The 17,516-nt window shown below is 44.2% G+C and overlaps 1 protein-coding gene across 1 annotated transcript; it reads right to left on the bottom strand.

The window, feature by feature from the left end:
- Positions 1-777: 777 nt before the first annotated feature.
- On the bottom strand, positions 778-16,371 carry LOC147611607 (protein REDUCED CHLOROPLAST COVERAGE 2-like). The gene is made up of 23 exons (XM_086784676.1): positions 15,084-16,371; positions 14,846-14,907; positions 14,658-14,750; positions 14,359-14,431; positions 13,210-13,770; positions 13,012-13,079; positions 12,703-12,834; positions 12,358-12,399; positions 11,744-12,244; positions 11,434-11,594; positions 10,820-11,345; positions 10,642-10,704; positions 10,432-10,533; positions 6,609-6,914; positions 6,398-6,490; positions 6,206-6,307; positions 6,015-6,119; positions 5,778-5,911; positions 5,494-5,677; positions 5,229-5,360; positions 4,889-5,001; positions 4,721-4,808; positions 778-4,607 (listed from the first exon to the last, which is right to left on the bottom strand). The coding sequence occupies exons 1-23, from the start codon at positions 15,151-15,153 to the stop codon at positions 1,995-1,997; spliced, it is 6,324 nt and encodes a 2,107-aa protein (XP_086640802.1). The 5' UTR covers positions 15,154-16,371; the 3' UTR covers positions 778-1,994.
- Between the last annotated feature and the right edge of the window lie 1,145 nt (positions 16,372-17,516).

Genomic DNA, 17,516 nt, shown 5'->3' with positions numbered 1-17,516 from the left:
ACATAGGGCTCTCTATACATGTACAGGCTCTCTATGAGAGCTATGCATGCGTAAGGCTCTTACCTTATACATAGGGCTCTCTATAAGCTCTATGCATGCATAGAGCTCATAATATTACCTTAAGCATAGAGCTCTCTATGTATAGAGTGCTCTACCTTATGGATCTCTCTTATGCACATTTATTTTTATATAACTCAAAAAAGAACACTCTCTCACTCGTTGTGTTAAAGTTTGATTTGTATAATGGGCATAATACAGCAAACGTTGTGGCTCACTTCCACCCTTTATCCCTAAAAGCTTTCAAATACTATCAACCATCAGGCTATCTTGGCAGTGGTTTTCTACCCTCTAACTTAGTACAACCTCTCGCAATTTTAAAAATAAAACCCTTCCATACCTTTGCTAACGGGATTGATCGCCCTTCAACGACGAGTTGCTCCAAAACAGTAATGCGTAATGTAAGCCGCCAAATAAACGAAATCATTGATTAATTATGATGTTTATGTTTTAGATTCAGCCAGTAAATCACAGTTCAGCTCGCGTAAATATTACTATTTGATTATATTACCAGTATGGATAAAATGAATTCATTAATGTTTATATTGATATAATTATGTCCTATTAAATATCATATCATATATAAATATATATATATATATATATCTTTATTTATTTATCTATCGATGAACATCTTATCTATTTATACATTTAAAATAATTTATAACATTTGTATCCCCATAGCCACGGCTGAGAGAGAGAGACAGAGACAGAGACAGAGAGAGCTCAACAATGTTAGATTGAATCAGCTAAAAGAAATTGTACATTGCCTCAATTTAAAAATTGCTTCTCTGCGTCCCAACTGAGTTAGTGTAGTGGTCAAAGCTTGTGATTTGTAACCTCTAGGTTATGAGTTCAAGTCCCACTAGGCTCTCTCATGTTATAGAGGGACACCTATGCTCGCTTGATGTGTTTGGTTGCTCGGGCTCTTGCCCCTTGAACACTCGAGTGACTCCTCCTCCTCGGGTGGTGGATCACCCGAGATAGGAGGATCCATACGAGACCCCTCCGCTGTTCCAGCGCTCGACTCATCGCGGTGGTCATGGGGGATGCCTAATTCGTGGCTCTTGCCCGATGGTACGTGGCCCTTGCCCGACCATGATAATTGGCTAATTGTTGTAAGGGGAAATCGGCTCCACCCACTTGAGTGGGCCCCGGGTGTGTTCGAAAAAAAAAAATTGCTTCTCTGCATACATTCTACACCTTAATTAACACCTGCATAGCTTTTAACCAAGCTTCTTAACATAGAACTAAGAAGATGGAAGTGTTGTTACCCAAGTTGGGTTATGATATTTTTCTAAGGATGCATGTATTTATTTTAGCAAGCTTCATGAAAGCTTTGCCGGTGCAAAAAAGCTTGAAGAGATACCTTGTCTAAATAATGCTACCACATTGTGATGAAGTTCCAGCAGCAAAACTGGTGTTTGGTCATCCACAGCAAAACAGTTGAACTGCTTCGTCAGCCAACGCCCCTTCAAAGAAACGGAAGATTGCACAGGAGGGTGGTTTCCAATCCACCTGGGATATTGCCCAAACAATACAGATAGGGTTCCCACTTTCCTATCCAGCTGATTAGGAATTCAGCTAGGATTTCCATCTACAGAAAAGCTTCCATGTACAAGGTTTCTGAAGACGTGGACAAGGGTTTCAGCTACACAACCAGTAGGAATTTTCATCTACACAAGCTTTCTGCAGATGACATGTGAGGTTTCCGGAACAAGATTTCTGCACATTGAGCAAGGGTTTCAGCTAGGACTCCTGGCTACACCAGATTCGATCAAGGTTAGGTAAGCTTTTGCAGGATGGCAGAGGGAACAGAAGCTTTCAGCCAGGGTTTCTGCAGATTCCGCTATGCTTCCCATTGGAATCATCACCACTCTCCACTGTGCTGCTTCATCAGAAGCTCCTATCAAAATTCAGTTGGGGTTTATACCATTTTATCGAACACTGACCACTTGTGATTGCCTGGCCGGTAAGCTTTCACTGCTCGGGGCACTCTCTCTTTTCTGACTTATGGCCCTGTACATGCATTTGTACAGTTGTGGGTTGCTGTTGGCACCTTTCTGGCGATAGTAAGTATGTACATTAACGTTACCCCTCATGTACCTGACTGGTTGATTTCGTGACCTTTGCCGGCGCTTGGTAACAAGAATGAAACCATCTCCATTTGCCTGACTCAGAGGAGCCTTGCGGATGATGTTGCTGTTCTCCCTGGTCCCATAGTCACTGTTTACATCTGAATTCTCACTGGATGCATGCCCATTTGGCATTTCATTGCATTCCTGATGTCCGTTTAACATTATATCTTTACCCATGACACAAACTGGGGTCTTTGCTGAACCCATAGCATCCAGATTCAGCACACTTTCTTGATTTGAATTAGAGGTGGTCTTTTGTGCCTCACCAAATCCTGGCTCTGTATCACTTTCACTCACTACATCTCCCCACAATTTTGAGGAACTATCATTTGTACAATCCGAAGCTTCAGACTGTCTAGTGGGATTGCTGATGGGCTGTGAAGTTTCCAATGGGGTGCCTTCACTTGTGTTTGTAACAACACCATTTCCTGGCTTGACAGATGACTCCAGGATTTTGACCCCATGACATTCTAAATTGCTAGGTCCTCCACAATTGTCCACAGCTAGGGCGGAGTCGGGAGACCCCTCTGGTGATTGTGAGATCATTGACTGCCATATTTTGCCTGGAATAAACTCAGCTGCATTTGGATTCATGGACTTACCTGGAATTGACACTATGGCATTGGGGATCATCAAAGCAAGAGGGCCTTTAGGGTGGACTCCATTCCCAGCAGTCTTCTCGAAAGAATTCCTGTATTGATGCTTTGCTGGACGAGAATGTGGGACAGTGGCAGGAGGGTGCCGGGACTTAAAGCTTGATGACCCACCTGCAAGGCGTGGTGGCTTGCGGACTGGTAAGAGGGCCCTTGTGTTAGTATGAGCGTGTGGCACAGGTATTGGATGGGGACTTGCAGCATTTGAGTCTGGTGCTTTCCCATCCTTATTAGGGGTCACTGCCACAGTGCCTGACACCACACTCGATGTTTGTCCTGGATTATATGGCGGGGCTCTAGCTGAGAGTTTAGTGGACACGTTAGCATTGCCTGCTAGCTTTGCCTCTTCACAAGCTTCTTCATTAATCTGACTTTCATCTGCATCACATTCAAGATATGGCGCCTGATCAATTGCCATTGGAGCAGCATCATGTGCCTCATTTCTTAGCAAATTAGCCTGATCAATTGCTGTTGGAGCAGCATCATCTGCCTCATTTGTTAACGAGTTGGCCTCTCCTTGAATGCCAGTAGGTTGTACCAACTGTGCATAAGTTACTAGAGCATTATCTTTGGCCTCATCTTCGAGTTTAGATTCACTCACATGGTCAGGGTTTGTATTTTTAACCTTTACATTTGAACCATGGTCTTCCTGGTGTGTGGTACAAACTGTTTCAGAGCCTGCATTTTCAGGCCCTTCACTTGTATTGCTATTTGTATCCTGATTACCATCTGCCTTTTCCTGTCTTTGCCGGATCTCTTCTGAAATCTTTCCCTGGTTTGTCACCTTGACCATGGAATCTTTATCAACTCCATCAGAAGGGGGCCTTGCAGTTACAGGCTTTACAACATTGCACTTGCCTGGTGGAGCTAAAGCGACGTCCTTATATGAAGGAGCTGCTTTAGAAAGGGGTTGTAAAACAATAGAACACGATTGTGCTGCTGCTGGTGAGCCATCTTTGACAGTGTTGAAAGGCTTTACTGGAGCTGAAAACTCTGCTGCATTTTCATCGGCTTCAGAAACTGATGCAGAAAGGCTGTCCGTGGCTGTTATCAAAGATAAGGATGTTGCTGAATGATTGGTATTTGTATTCTTAGTGGAGGTTAATGGGGAAGCCGGCCTAGTATTGACAGGAGAAGCCTTTACTAGCTTTCTGGCCACAATGCTATTAGAATCAGCAGGAACTCTAGGAGACATGAATGAGTTACTGGCTTGATAGGCCGTGCTCTTCCGCTTCGTAGATCGAGTGCCAAGTACATTAGAAGTGTTCCGTCTAAATCGGGCACTCTCTTGAGTAAACCTTGGTCCATTATTGACAGCATTGGTAGTCAGCTTAGCAAGGGCAGGTCTGCGGTGTCCATATCTTCTGGCAAATCCAGCTGAATTTCTTCCTCTTGGCACTGCTTCTTGCCAGCCTTCGTCTGCATCAGCAGCATTTTCTGTGTTATGTGAATCTGTTTGGACCTCTAGTTCTGTTACCTGGTCAACAACGATTGTATCACCATCAACCACTGCAGTCACTGCCTCTATGGTGATGGGACCCACCTTTGGGTCATTGTCTGAGGAACACTTCTCTTCCTCAGACCCCAAGCCCTCAACTTGATCTTTGTTCAGTTCACTTAGATCATTTGGAGAACTTGCCTTACTAATCTGGCTTCCCTTTCCCTCTGATTCCAAGTCTAACACTTGATCTTTGTTCATATCACTGGAATCACTTGGAGAAGGGCACTCCCAAGTACTTTGACTTCCTTTCCCCTTGGACTACATCAAGGGCGGATACAAGACTGTTAGCTACAGTTATAAACAGTGACTAGGGAAAGCGTTAGAAACCAAAGGCGATGCAAAAAAAGGAAGAGCGAAAGAAAAGAGCATACCTTCGTTCGACGGGTCTTCTTCTTTACTTCTAGTTCTTTCCCTTTCTCTTCCACATTAGTGTTGATAAAATCCAGCAGGTCTGAGACACTACATGAATCCAGGTAAACCAGTTATTACTGAGATTTTGCGGCGGACACATCGTTAGCGAAATAGGGCTAAAGCAGTACCTCAGGTGCCCTTTACTGGCAATAGAAGCATCCGGCTTTGGAGTACCATTACGGGCAGCTTCTTGTTGCTCTAGTGCCTTTGATTCAAAGTACTCCAGCCATGCAGCCGCATCCTGTGTTATAAAGGAGTTCATTACTCATACCTCATGGAAGGGTTTCTCTCATGATGTCTTAAGGGTTTCTCTCATGATGTCTTGGGTTCAAGTAAAATGCTATCAAATCTTGTCACATGAATTGCCATGTAACAACAGACTATATCTACCATAAATTGCAGACTGCATTAAAGTAGTTCTAGTTCTGCTCAATAGTCACTTCTAGTTCTGCTCAGTAGTCAATGTACCTGAGTGCGGAGATCATCAGAACCAAGCTTTGCTTGCAAAATCTGGAGAGTGGTTTGCTCGTGTTGAACGCTCAATGAATATGCTTCCATTAGAGATAATGCAATAGCTATGGCATGGTAGCTTGCAGCAGTCTGCCATGTGAGTTGAAGCTTTTTAGGACAATTATCCATAAATCCAGAAAAAGAAAATGTGCCAAAACCCCTTGAGCTAGAGCATGAAATATGGGAGAGCAGGTACTTCCATCAACTATTTCCAACCTCATACCTGTATATGATCTGCTCCGAGCAATCTCTGGTTGCATTTCAAAGCTTCATGTAAGTACCGGAGAGCAAGATGAACATTACCAAGGCCTTCCTCCATCATAGCAACATTTATGTATGTTGCGGCTGTGTTAGGGTGAGAGGGACCACAAGTCAAATGTAATAGGTAGAGTGCACGATTGACATACCTGTAAGGAGCAAATTTTGGACATTATGAAAAGGTACATAGGAAATCACCCTATTCTGCTTCTACAAGATTTACACTGTAGCACATAAAACCACACATACTTCAAAGCTAGCTCGGTGTGTTGAAGTCTGTAGTAGAAAACAGCGAGATCCCCATAGCTTTTCATGGTATCTGGGTGATCTAATCCAAGTTCCCGTTCATTGATGTCCAAAGCCTTCTGTTGATAAACTGTAGCCTGTGGTATAACAATTGCAGGGAGAATCAAATGTCAAGTTCGCCTTATTTAAAAGCCACAAAAAAGAAACAGATAGATGAAAAAAAATTAATTATGAAATAACCTGGTTGAAATCTCCAGTGTGATACAGAACAACAGCTAGAAGACTGTAAGCACCCGCAGTCATGCGGTGATAAGGCCCACAGACGGCAACAAGCTTTGCAAGGGCCTGCCAGGCAGTAAACATATTGGCATTCTATGCTAAAAAAGAGCTACCAATCTTGAGATCTACGTGCCTAACACATCAATTCCTACCTTGGTACCATAAGTGACTGCATCATCCAGTTTCCCCTTATCAAGTGCTGTCTTTGAGGATTCAAGAAGTGTGCGTCCATCAGCTGAAGAGCATGCCACTTGCTGAAAAAAGGGAAAGTTTGCAATGGGTAAATTGTGGCCTGTTTAACATGACTATCATGTAAATCAAAGGTTCTTAGGGCTTTTCATCACCTTGTACACAGGTACCATGCTGATTACATCGATTTTCCTGAATGGATTGGGGCTCTCCATATCATAGTCATAAGGGGCCAGCTCTATGCCTACCTGCTCATGTTTCAGCAAGTCAAGAGGAGATAATTTTCATTCAGTAGCTAGGGAGGATTTCATTTGACACCCTCCAATGCTTTAGTTAGCAGTGATAAGGCTTCACTAGTACACCAACCTTGTGGCATAAACCTCGAAGAACTGCAAACTTTCGGAGCTCGGGTCGCTCACGGTTCTCAAACTTCCATCCAAACCTTTTTTCCACAAAAACCTGAAGCCACCTCCAAACGCTATTTGGGGCATCAGCACCTGCTGCTGGATATGTACCAAGCATGACATTTAGTGCAGCAGCAATGGCAGCTGCTAAGCCTGTGGTGTTTGGGACAGCTGCAACCACAGCACGCAGCAGATGCTTGTAGGCGCGTATAACCATCTCATGAATGCATAGTGATTGTACATGAGGAAGCTTCTCAGCAAGTTTCACCTGATTCAGCAAGCAAACGCTGTCATGGTATGTTCTTTTTTGCTCATTTACAATTACACTTTTTTGATAACCATTTACACAAAGAATGGCTTTAAAGAACAGTAAAAATCCATTTTAAAGCATCCTGGAAGCAACATGAAATGCAGGAAAGAGACTGAGACCTGTGGTACAGTTTGATTAAAAAATGCAATGCTGATGGCAGCCAGCTAAAATGTAAGAGACCAGCCATGAATATAATTCCGGGTTTCAATGGCTTTCACACCCTCTTGAGCCCAAATTTGCTGAGCACAAGTCTATGGTTTTGGAATGAGCACACCTAGGGATAGGTAGATGAAAATGGACTATGAAGCACATGGTTGGGCTAATCTAAGAAGGGGTCCTAATGAAACCGGCCTTCAGAAATTTGACAGGCGGTGAAACAAACACTCGCACACAAAACACTTCAACACCTTTGAGGACCTGGAAAAGGAAAACAAACAGGGGGAGCTAGAGTGCTCCTGCAAACAATACACAGACACCGATTGGCCCCAAAACGCAGTGGCGCCCCTTGCGGTATTTCTTTACTTGATCAAATTTGAGTACAAAGTACAACTTGTAGAATCCTCCACCAATAGGTCTTCCAAATGAGTGCTTAGCAATCCTTACCCCATGTATTCTTCATCAAGAGCCATTCACAAAGCCTTAACCCTTGATCTTTGTCTTCAAAAACCTTCAAGCTAAGTGCTCGAGGACCTCGCACACACTCAAGGATCAAGATTCGCTAGCCGGCACCTCTCATGGCGCCCTTGCTCTCTTGCAAGTCTACCTTGGATGTGTCCCAAGATCCAAGTTTTCAACTCAATCTGGCTTTCCAAAGGCACTTTTCATAGCACCCTTGCTCTCTCTCTCTTGATTAGGAGGTGAAACCAGCCTACATATCAACCAGCTGTCATACAACAAGCCACAGCAGCAGAAGCTCTACAACAACAGCACGTGGCTCGGCCGTACGACCACAGGCACACAACAGCCCACCAACGCGGCCATAGAACAGTAGGCAGCAACACGCCCACGTGTGCGTGCACCTATAGGCGCACACACACATGCAACCGCTCGCCCACACATGCGTGGGAGGAACCCATGGCCAAGGTGTCCTCAAGAGCATATAGCCAAGAAGACCTTTGAAGCCCTATGCAACCTCTGTTATGGAAACCCTTCCATGAAGGTGATGATGACAATGTCGGCCTGAATAGAGGAGTCAGTCGCCAACCCCTACAACCCCAGGCGCCACCTACAGCCCTGTTTACATCTGCGCAGCCTTTCACTTAAGGAAGAGCGAGAGAAAACAGTCTCTCGATTGTGCGCCTGGGTGCGATTCGTGCAGCCACAGCCCGCCTACAGCTCTTCTTGCCAAAAGACCATGCCCTGTAGTTGTGGGTGTCGCCTGTGCTTTCTCCCAAAGGTTATAAAACCTTTATACATTAATTCTTTTTGTCCCCTTCACACTTGGGGCTGTCCACACATGGGTTTCCTTCTCAATTCCAAACGGATGCCATTCACACTATCCACCATGTCCCCGTGCCCACCTGCATACTGTCCAAAGAAAAACACAGGGTCTCCCCATATGACAAAAGCAATGGCCCTCAAATGCATATGGGTGATGAAACAACCATCCTGCACAATAAGGTCACACCGTCCTTCAAAACTTGGAGCAAAAGTCTAAAACCAAGTGGAAACACATAACCTGTGTTAGCTAAAAACAAAACGATGCATCATTCTACATATGGCACACATATGCATGACACAAATATGCATTCGTAAACAATATGCTCCTCAAAATGCTCTACCTACTCTAAAGTAACAGTCTAAGGGTTACTCGCAAGCCTTACGCCCATGGGCATCCTGCAGGACCCACGACTGTAGGTACAACATGAGCATATAAAGGCACTCCATGCATCCAAACAATACATCCACTAAGTACTTCCCACATATGTCTCATGGCTATCCCACAGGAGTCACACCCAGTGGTGCATCCATGAATATAATAAAGTACTTGATTTATCATACCAATATACATGCATCACACCAAACAATCCAGAGTATTACCCAATGTATTCTCAATGGTACCAAGATCCAATGCAACAGAATACAATAATGCGTCAAAAAGTGTATGCATACATGCACAAATAGAGTTCGATCCATATATCCATGAACCAAACCAACTCTAGGACTGCTTGCAAGACTTATGCCCTTCACAGAGTCTCGAAGTGTTAGCTCAGGTTGCTGTAGACTTTGAGCTCAACCAAACCATGCCATTCCAAAGAAGGTCAATTCCATAAATCAATATCCAATTGACCAACACCCTGGTCAAGAACAGCCAGAACCATATGACAAAGATCAATGTCCCAATCTTCCTCAATCATACCTTAGTTCCAAAGGCAAAAACCAATGGGAAACTTTACCTTGTACCTTTCTTTCCTTGTGTGCCAGTATCTGCTCGGGAATAAGAACCTCATCAAGTTCCTCCACTTCCGTCTGAGCCTCATCTGATACATCCTCAGGCACGCAAAACCTGCTTGCACTCCACCCAAGTGGTAAGCACAAGTCCCTAATGAAGCATAGTAAACATAGAAAGAAGCTGCCTTCCGAACCCATGAAGCCTCCGTGAAGATACCACCGGTGACAAAGTGTCGAAAGCCATAGCCTTCAACCCATCTTTTGCACCAAAACACTTCAACTGCTTACAGTCCATCAATGTCTTCCATGTCCTGCTCCACATCCAACACTGGCCAAAACTGCAGCATGCTCCTAAACTCTGGTTTTCTTCCATCTTTTTCTGGCTGCCCCTTCTGGACTAGCTTCCAAATATGTCCATGGGCAGTCATGCACATGACATGGGATAATTACAAGATTGAATGTCCTAGGCAACCCCTATCTACGTCTCAATCTCTAGGCGTGTCTTGGTTGCATACGAACCCATGCCTATGAAACTCCCTAGACAAGGTCGAGCACAAGCTTGCAACACTTTAACTATTAATACCAATAAACAAGATGATGACTGACAGAACACAATGAAGATGATGAGGCCTGCACTGGAGCCATCCCCCTGTCAATAATATTGGCCTGCACTGGGGCCAGAATGGGCGACCCCCTTCTCGATAATATTGTGTTATTAAGGAGTATTCGATTGTACAAGCTTCAAATGCATCTATTGCCAGATTTCCTTCACAAGAAAATAATAAAAGCAGATACCAAACAGGGTGTATGTGTCAATGCATAAACACTATGCCCATATTCTTTGGGGGAGAGAGAGAGAGAGAGAGAGAGAGAGATAAATGTCTTCAAATAATCTGTGAGACCAAACAATAGCACAATATCTCTATGAGAGATATTGAGTCATGGGAAAAGAAACTTCCTATCTCTTGTGAAAAACGGTGTCATGAAACTAGCTGCCTATAGAGAGAGATGGAGAACAGAAAAGGGTCACTAGTTTACACAACAAATGTACAAGCACAAGGTTGCACAATAACACAACACTTACCACTCTTCCCAAAGAGCGCATTCTCAAACCACGAGTATGCATAAAATCAGTTAGCGTACGTCCATCAACTGGGGACAGCTCTAACGATCCAAAATCAGCAACCTGCAAGAAAACCGATGTTATACATCACTTTACAAATGTTTGGTTGTATCTCTCATTAAAGGTCCAGGAACAGTCATGAGAAGGAATTCCTTGTCAAAAGAATATTACCAGCTTAGGCAATGCAACCTCCTCAGAATACTTATGGACGCCATCGATCAAGTCGCTCAAAGGCTGTGAAAAGAGGTGAGACTCATCACTAAAGATGCAAAGACATATATCATCGGAAAAGGTCCCTGATTGGATAAGCAAATGTGTATTACATGTTAAACAAATCAAGCTCACCAACCTTGGAGTGAAGGCCTGTCTCTGTGTCTTTCAGATGATTATAAGCAGGCTCAGAAAGCAGGCCCTGGAGCTCAACATCATCAGTAAGTTCATTCGTGCTCGTTTGAGCATTGTCTTCATTCTCAAGGCTTAATGGTGCTGCCTCTAAGTGAGAGTATGATACAGCAGCTGGAACCTGTTGACTCTCTTCAGCACAGTTCTGCTCACTATGCTTACCATCCTTGGTGGCACCTGTGTTCTTCACTCCTACCTCAGCAGCACTGCCTTTGCTGGCCTCTGCAGATTTCTTCTCTGCCTTTTCTGCAGCTGCCTGGGTTTGCAGATGCTGCACCCAGCAGGCACCAAGCTCCCATCGCAAAAGCATATCATTCCCTAGGTCCTCTTTCTCTAAGTCTGAGAGACTCTCTTCCAAGATTTTATCGACCAGTGACCTTGCAGGTTGACTCTCCTCCAGTTCCACAGCCGGTCGGGAGCTGAGTCCATGGCCTGTTAACCCAGGCAGACCTGAATGCAGGAGGGTCCGCAGGCTGCAGGTAAAGAAAAGCAAACTACTTACATAAACTGGAGCATCATACATTCTCTTCCAAGCAGACTCGGTGTTACAAGGATGATTACCAGTTAACGTTTAAAGCATTGGCACCTCCTTCGGGTTGATCATCAATGACGATATCATCGAGTGGAGGTCCTGTATCAGTAGATTGATCATCTCCTGATGCCTTTACCACCACAGTAAACCCTTGATGCCGTACAATGATAATCCCCAGGGTGGCCGTATCCTAAGAGAATTAAAAAGTGACCCAAACCAGCATCACAAAAGGTGAGTTTGTCACTTGAAATTGGTATGCATGAGCATGTATATTTAAAATTTCAGACATAAAACTATTCAGAACTGTTATCCATGAAGCAACTAAAGCAGCATGCATACATGAACTGTAGTGTTTTCATCTGCAGTTATCCCCTTGAGCAGATTCCTTTCAGCCAAATCCTTTGAGGACGATACTCCACTCCCATCAATCTTGGCAGGAAGCTTCCTGCTTGCATTGGGCATGTCTCGAGTTACGGTGATTCTCAAGTTGCCTTGATTCTCTTCATGACTTTGCAAAGCTGATGAAAGAGAAGGCCCCACTCTTTGCAGAACAGATATAGCTTTGACAACTGCCACATCAACAAACAAGCTGTGCAGAAGAAAAGCCTTCCTGTCACGTACTTGCCGCTCTTCAACCGTCTTACAGGGCATAGCAGCAAGCACTGCAAACTCCTTTGACCAGGGTCTTGCATCATTCTTTCCATCCCTTCCCTGGCCACCCCCGTTACCACCCCAGTTTTCATCCTCCACAGGCAAAAGTGGAAAGACAGATGGAGAATCTGTAACTAGGGGCGGCGCCACCCATGTGTTGGCACGGAAACCGAAGGGAAGATTACCAAACTGTTGCACGTTATGAGACACCAGAATGAGCACATATAATGTACACCCATTGTACAAAACTGTTAGAAATCCAGAATTATGCAACAAAAGGAGATTTTCAGAGGTAAGCCTACCTTGTTTCTCTCTGTAAAAGCTTTCATGAGCTCCCCATATGCCTACAAGAGCAGTGGCATTCAACTCAGCAAAGATGCATTGAAAGATGGCACATCTATATCAGAGAATCCATCAACATGCAAATGCAAACACTATTGCTTGATTATATATACAATACGGAAAGTGTATTTACAACTTCTGCTGGATACACCTAAATGCCGCCCATGGCAGAGGCAAGATTGTCTATCTAAGCCTTAGATGCAGTCATGATGCCCCCTTGCTCTCACCCCCTCCCAACCCCCCCATGCATGCTGCTTTATGTGTAACCACAAATGAACTATCTTAGGGTAAAAAAGGAAACAAACATTGGCAAATGCTTTGCTCAATCTCTGGAGTAGATTAACCAAATTGTAGCATTGAATCAGCTGCTTCCCGGCATTATAGAATCCCTTCTTGCAAGCTGTGACTGTCAGCACCTTCCCATTGCAGAGCTTCACCTGTCACATAGCCATTACATGTAAAAACAGTGGCAAACGAGTATTTACGAATCAGCTTAATCAAGCAATCCTGTGAATGTTAAGTACAGAAGCATATCTTCCCACATCTCATAATGAAGATTATTAATGAGGTCCAGTGAAAGGAAGCACCAGGCAGATAAGGGAAAGGGGGCTTACATCGATTGCAAAAAAGTCATCATCGGCCTTCTTTTCTTCCGCATGGTGCTTGATTGACCTCCTTATGACTATGAGCAAAACAGCAATAATCTCCAGACAGTTAAAACTCTTGGTAGATCAATTTCAACTCCATAACATGTACTCTAAAGGATCCTAGATCAAGCTATTTGTTAGGTCAAAAATTTAAATTTCACTCACATAAAATTGGGGCGGTCAGGTGAGAAAGTGAGAAAAAGTCATAAAAGAGGCCAAGCCTCGAGGGTGGACACATCCCTGTCATGTCTCCTCTCTCTGTGGCTTCTTTGGCAGCTGCCATTGCAGCAGCAGCTTCAGGCTTCCCTGCTAAAGAGGGTTTCTTGTGGTTAGATTTTCCTGACTGGATTGCTTTCCTGTCATTATCAGGGGCTACTGAGGATGCATTCCCAAGGCTGTTTTCTGCGTCCAATTCAACAACTCCTGTGGTTTCAGCAAGGCAGTTGGTGTCAACACTGTCAGCACTTTCATCCACCTTTTCACTTATTTCACCATTAACCTCTCCACAGTGCGCATTTGCATTCTCTGCAGTGGTGTCACTTGCTTGCACATGGGAACAGTCTTTGGTATGGATATCACTTGCATGAACATGAGGACAGTCCTTAATGGTCCCTGGAACAGGAGAAGCTTCCGCCTTTTTTCCAGAAGGCCCAAAAGAAGTTGTGCATGCCACGATATCCAACAATCTCCTTATGTGGGTAATTGACTGTTCCTCTGTGTACTCATCTGCGTGAACAGTATCAACATGACAGTAAGTAAAAGGTTAACCATAGCCCAAGGATCACTTCAGTTTGCTAAGTAGTCAGTGCAGGCAATCCAAAACTATCACAAGTTGCAGATAGCCTTTTGTAAAAACTGTCCTGCAAATTGGAATATCTATTTTTGTGATTGAATTACAATAAAGAGATAAATTGCAAGACCCAAAATGAGCCCTAAAATTCTAATAAAATATCAAATTTAAATGATATAATGAGCACCTCCGTCTGTCTAACCCAACTACCCCCCTCCTGCCATCACTGAATGCACCACACCAGTAATTCCAAAAATTGTAAAAACGGAAAAATATGAGCTTTTAGGTGAAACTAAATGACAGACAATTAATTAAAGTTAATTAGCTAGCTTTGACTAATCAAAACAACCCACTCCCCACTATATCCTGCATAAAAGCACGAGCAACAATCATAGGATCGATGAAAAACTTATGATTTAAGTTAAGAGTTGGGCAATAGCACAACAAAGAGGATAGAAAAAGTGTTCTTATTGCAAAGAGTTATTTACAGTTCTAGAATCACAAAGCTTGGCATGAAGACTCACCTTCAACTATCCTAAGCACACATGGCTTCAACGCTGTGATCTCAAGGGAGTTGCGAAGGTTATCACCTCGCACCTGTCAAGATGCACAATACATGGTGTACCATCAATCAGGAAGAGACACATAGAAACACCATGACAGCCATCAATGGAACACAAGCCACATACATGAATGCAAGCGCACATAAGCTGAAATTAGGCACAATGGAAAAATAACTAAGCAGCTTTTACTGGGACCAGACTAGTGCCTCTGCAACCTTAGACCAGACAAGCAGAACCTTAAGTACAGACTGGAGATTTACCTCATGAGAAAGAGAGAAGTCGGTCAGATGGCAAGTCTCTACATGGACACAAAGAAGCCTTCTGACATCCAAAATCCGGTCGGTGGAAATTCCCTGCGAGTGTTAGCCAAGGCAAACCAGCAGATGAGCATCCCATCATCAAAATTTATGATAACCATGCACAATTACATAAGCTTTACACATCTCACCTTCAAAATAATTTGGTTTCCACCTGGAGTGATAACAGTAATGTCCAAGACAACAGGAAGAACTGCCATAACCAGAGGACCCAAAACCCGTATTACTATCTGAATTAGCTGATAACAATTGCTAAGGAGACAATTATACTAAGCTGCTTGTTTTTCAGGAGAAGAAAAAGCAATTATATAAAGCTTGGCAACTCAAAAAACTAAGCTGCTTTGTTAAAGAGAGAGCTAGGATGTGTACTTTTTTCTTCTTTCTTTTTCTTCTCGCCTTTGGGTTTGTGGGTTTTAGCTTTGCTAGCACGAGGTGCCATGGTGGGTTCAAAACTGACAGCTTCAGAATCCAGGTGCTAGTGATTTAGCCCATGCTCATTCTCTTATCTCAAACCTTCGGTTGCTGAGTGAATCCAAATGGGTGTTTTATATCCTGTAATGATGTTGGACTATTGGAAAACTGTCCCTCTCCTGTATTTAATCCTAAATAGCCTATACCTGTCACCCCTAAGCTACATATCTTGTCGATACAGCTTAAAAACAGCTCTCATATGTTCAGCTTGTGGAAAATTTTATCCAAGAAAAATATGGTCCTCTTGTAGCTGCACACTACTGTGTTTGAGTACACAAATGACAGTTTACCTTGTAAGTACAAAGAACATACAAAATCACCTTGCTTTGTAGTTCAATCATGGGCTGAGCTAAATCAACAAAATTGCTATGAACAACGATAGTTGAAGGCAATTGGAGCAGGAAGTGGGAGAACAAAATTGGGCTGGCTAGAGAAGGGGGGCGTGTGATCAACAGATAGAGGGGTGGATGGGGACGAGGTATGGGGGATCTGTTTAGATGGAAGAGGATAGAGCAGAGGTTCAAAGTGGTAAGTCAAATGAATACGAGCGAGATGAATGATTAGACTGTGTCAGGATGAGGGAGGAAGGGTTTTTCTAGAGAGGGGGGGGTGTGTGTGTGGATGAAGCGGTGGGCAAGTACTTGAACGTCTATCCATCTAGGAAGAGGAAAAACTGGGAAATTTCAAATTTGCAATTCTAGGACGAGAAATAAAGCAGTAAGTCTGCACGTAGAGAGGTAAATGAAGGCTTTAGAGAGAGAGTAGAGAGAGAAGGGGGTGGGGGACTGGTGTTCACAGAGTTCTGCTCCACACTCTACCCATCCAGCACCTCGATAATAATTAAGTGGCTGCAATAAAGCTAACATTGCCCCCGGAGTAAATTTTGTTTATTTGTGGCAATTTTTTTCTTCCCGAATATATATTGCAAATTGCAATCATCGTTTTCTGCAGACTCCGTATATAGCCTGTGTAGGTGAGGCTCATGGGCGCAACAGCAGCTTTTGGCAACATGTTGTGCCTGTCATAAACCTCGCCAAAACCTCGCAGAAGAAAATGAGTAATTGTTTATGAGCAATCTCTCTCTCTCTCTCTCTCTCTCCTCGAAGTTTTTATCAAATTTCTGGTGCCATGTGATCAACAGCTATATGCTGCATGCAGTTAAAAGCACCTCTTTCTCTCTGTGAATAATTAATGAGTCGTGACCATCTATCTAAAGGCTTTTCACCATCGCGGAGTTAAAGAGAATACTCTTTAGAGAGAGTATTGGCGGTGTTTTACCATGTAATCTGCATTCCAATGCAGCTACCTGTCTCTCTCTCTCTCTCTCGTGAAAGCCAAATAGTTATTTCCGGACTTCCCTTTCCCAGGTAGACTGGAATTTGGCGTTCTGCAGCACAGAACGCGACACCATTGCCGTGATGATTCCCTTGCCCCCGTGATGATTGATCCTTTTGTTTTGGCCTGATTAGGTCAGCACGGTAAAAAAACGAGACACCAACTGGATAGCCGGCAAGTAGGGCGCCCAAATGGGAATCGACTTGGACGCCGCCTAGCTCGGGAGTAGCCCGCCGGGGCCCGTCCCCGTCGCCCCCCAAGACGGCAACTTTTGGGACGCCGACAACCAGTCCGAAAGACGCCCAGCAACTGAATCGACAACAATGGTGCTGACGCCCAACTAAAGCGAATTGATGGGCGATGTACCAGATTGTTGATAGGCGGGGCCGCCCCGGCTACGGAATTGGAGTGGATGAGCGATGACGGATCTGCTGGGCTCCGACCTGCAGACCGACGGACTTGATGACTGTTGGGCCATTACGGGTTGGGTGCCACAATCTATTGTCTTGGGCGCCGCGCATGGATGGGCGATGACGTATCTGCTGGCTTCCGACATGCAGACCGACGGACTACTGACTGTTGTGCCACAATCCATTTTCCTGGGCGCCGCCCAAGCCCCTCAGCGGAGGCTGTCGGCGGAATATTCCGGAGAGTGGACGGGATATACTGAAGTCATTCTGCCAGGTGTTTTTTTTCTACGTTTAAACCAGTTACATTGCCGCGTACGTGGTGCGCTTTTTCGTGACGCCACGTGGCACATCCTGTCGCCACATGCTGCTCACCATATCCTCTTCCCAGCCTTCAACAACCACCCCTCAAGGTTTTTTTGTAATCCTCCAAACTTAGACTTCCCTATCCACAACACACAAGATGAAGGCAAGTGTACATTACGTGCGTGTGTATACATCTATGTATTTGTGTGCATGCGTGTACATGTGTGCATATATCTATGTGTGACTCTCTCACATAGACTTATATCTGTGTGTGTCTCTCACA

The sequence above is a fragment of the Cibotium barometz genome, chromosome 47 (genome assembly GCF_041138505.1).
Source record: "Cibotium barometz isolate CiBa-2024 chromosome 47, ASM4113850v1, whole genome shotgun sequence".
Lineage (NCBI taxonomy): Eukaryota > Viridiplantae > Streptophyta > Polypodiopsida > Cyatheales > Cibotiaceae > Cibotium > Cibotium barometz.
The sequence above is the reverse complement of the archived record's forward strand: the minus strand, read 5'-3'. Positions and strand labels throughout refer to the sequence as shown.

Bases quoted from the DNA above. Each gene is read 5' to 3' on its own strand.
- LOC147611607 (XM_086784676.1), bottom strand. From the start codon at position 15,153: ATGGCACCTCGTGCTAGCAAAGCTAAAACCCACAAACCCAAAGGCGAG. The intron at 10,705-10,819 runs GTTGGTGAGCTT...CTCTTTTCACAG, and splicing joins AGACAGGCCTTCACTCCAAG to CCTTTGAGCGACTTGATCGA. The intron at 6,491-6,608 runs GTTGGTGTACTA...AAACATGAGCAG, and splicing joins TTCGAGGTTTATGCCACAAG to GTAGGCATAGAGCTGGCCCC.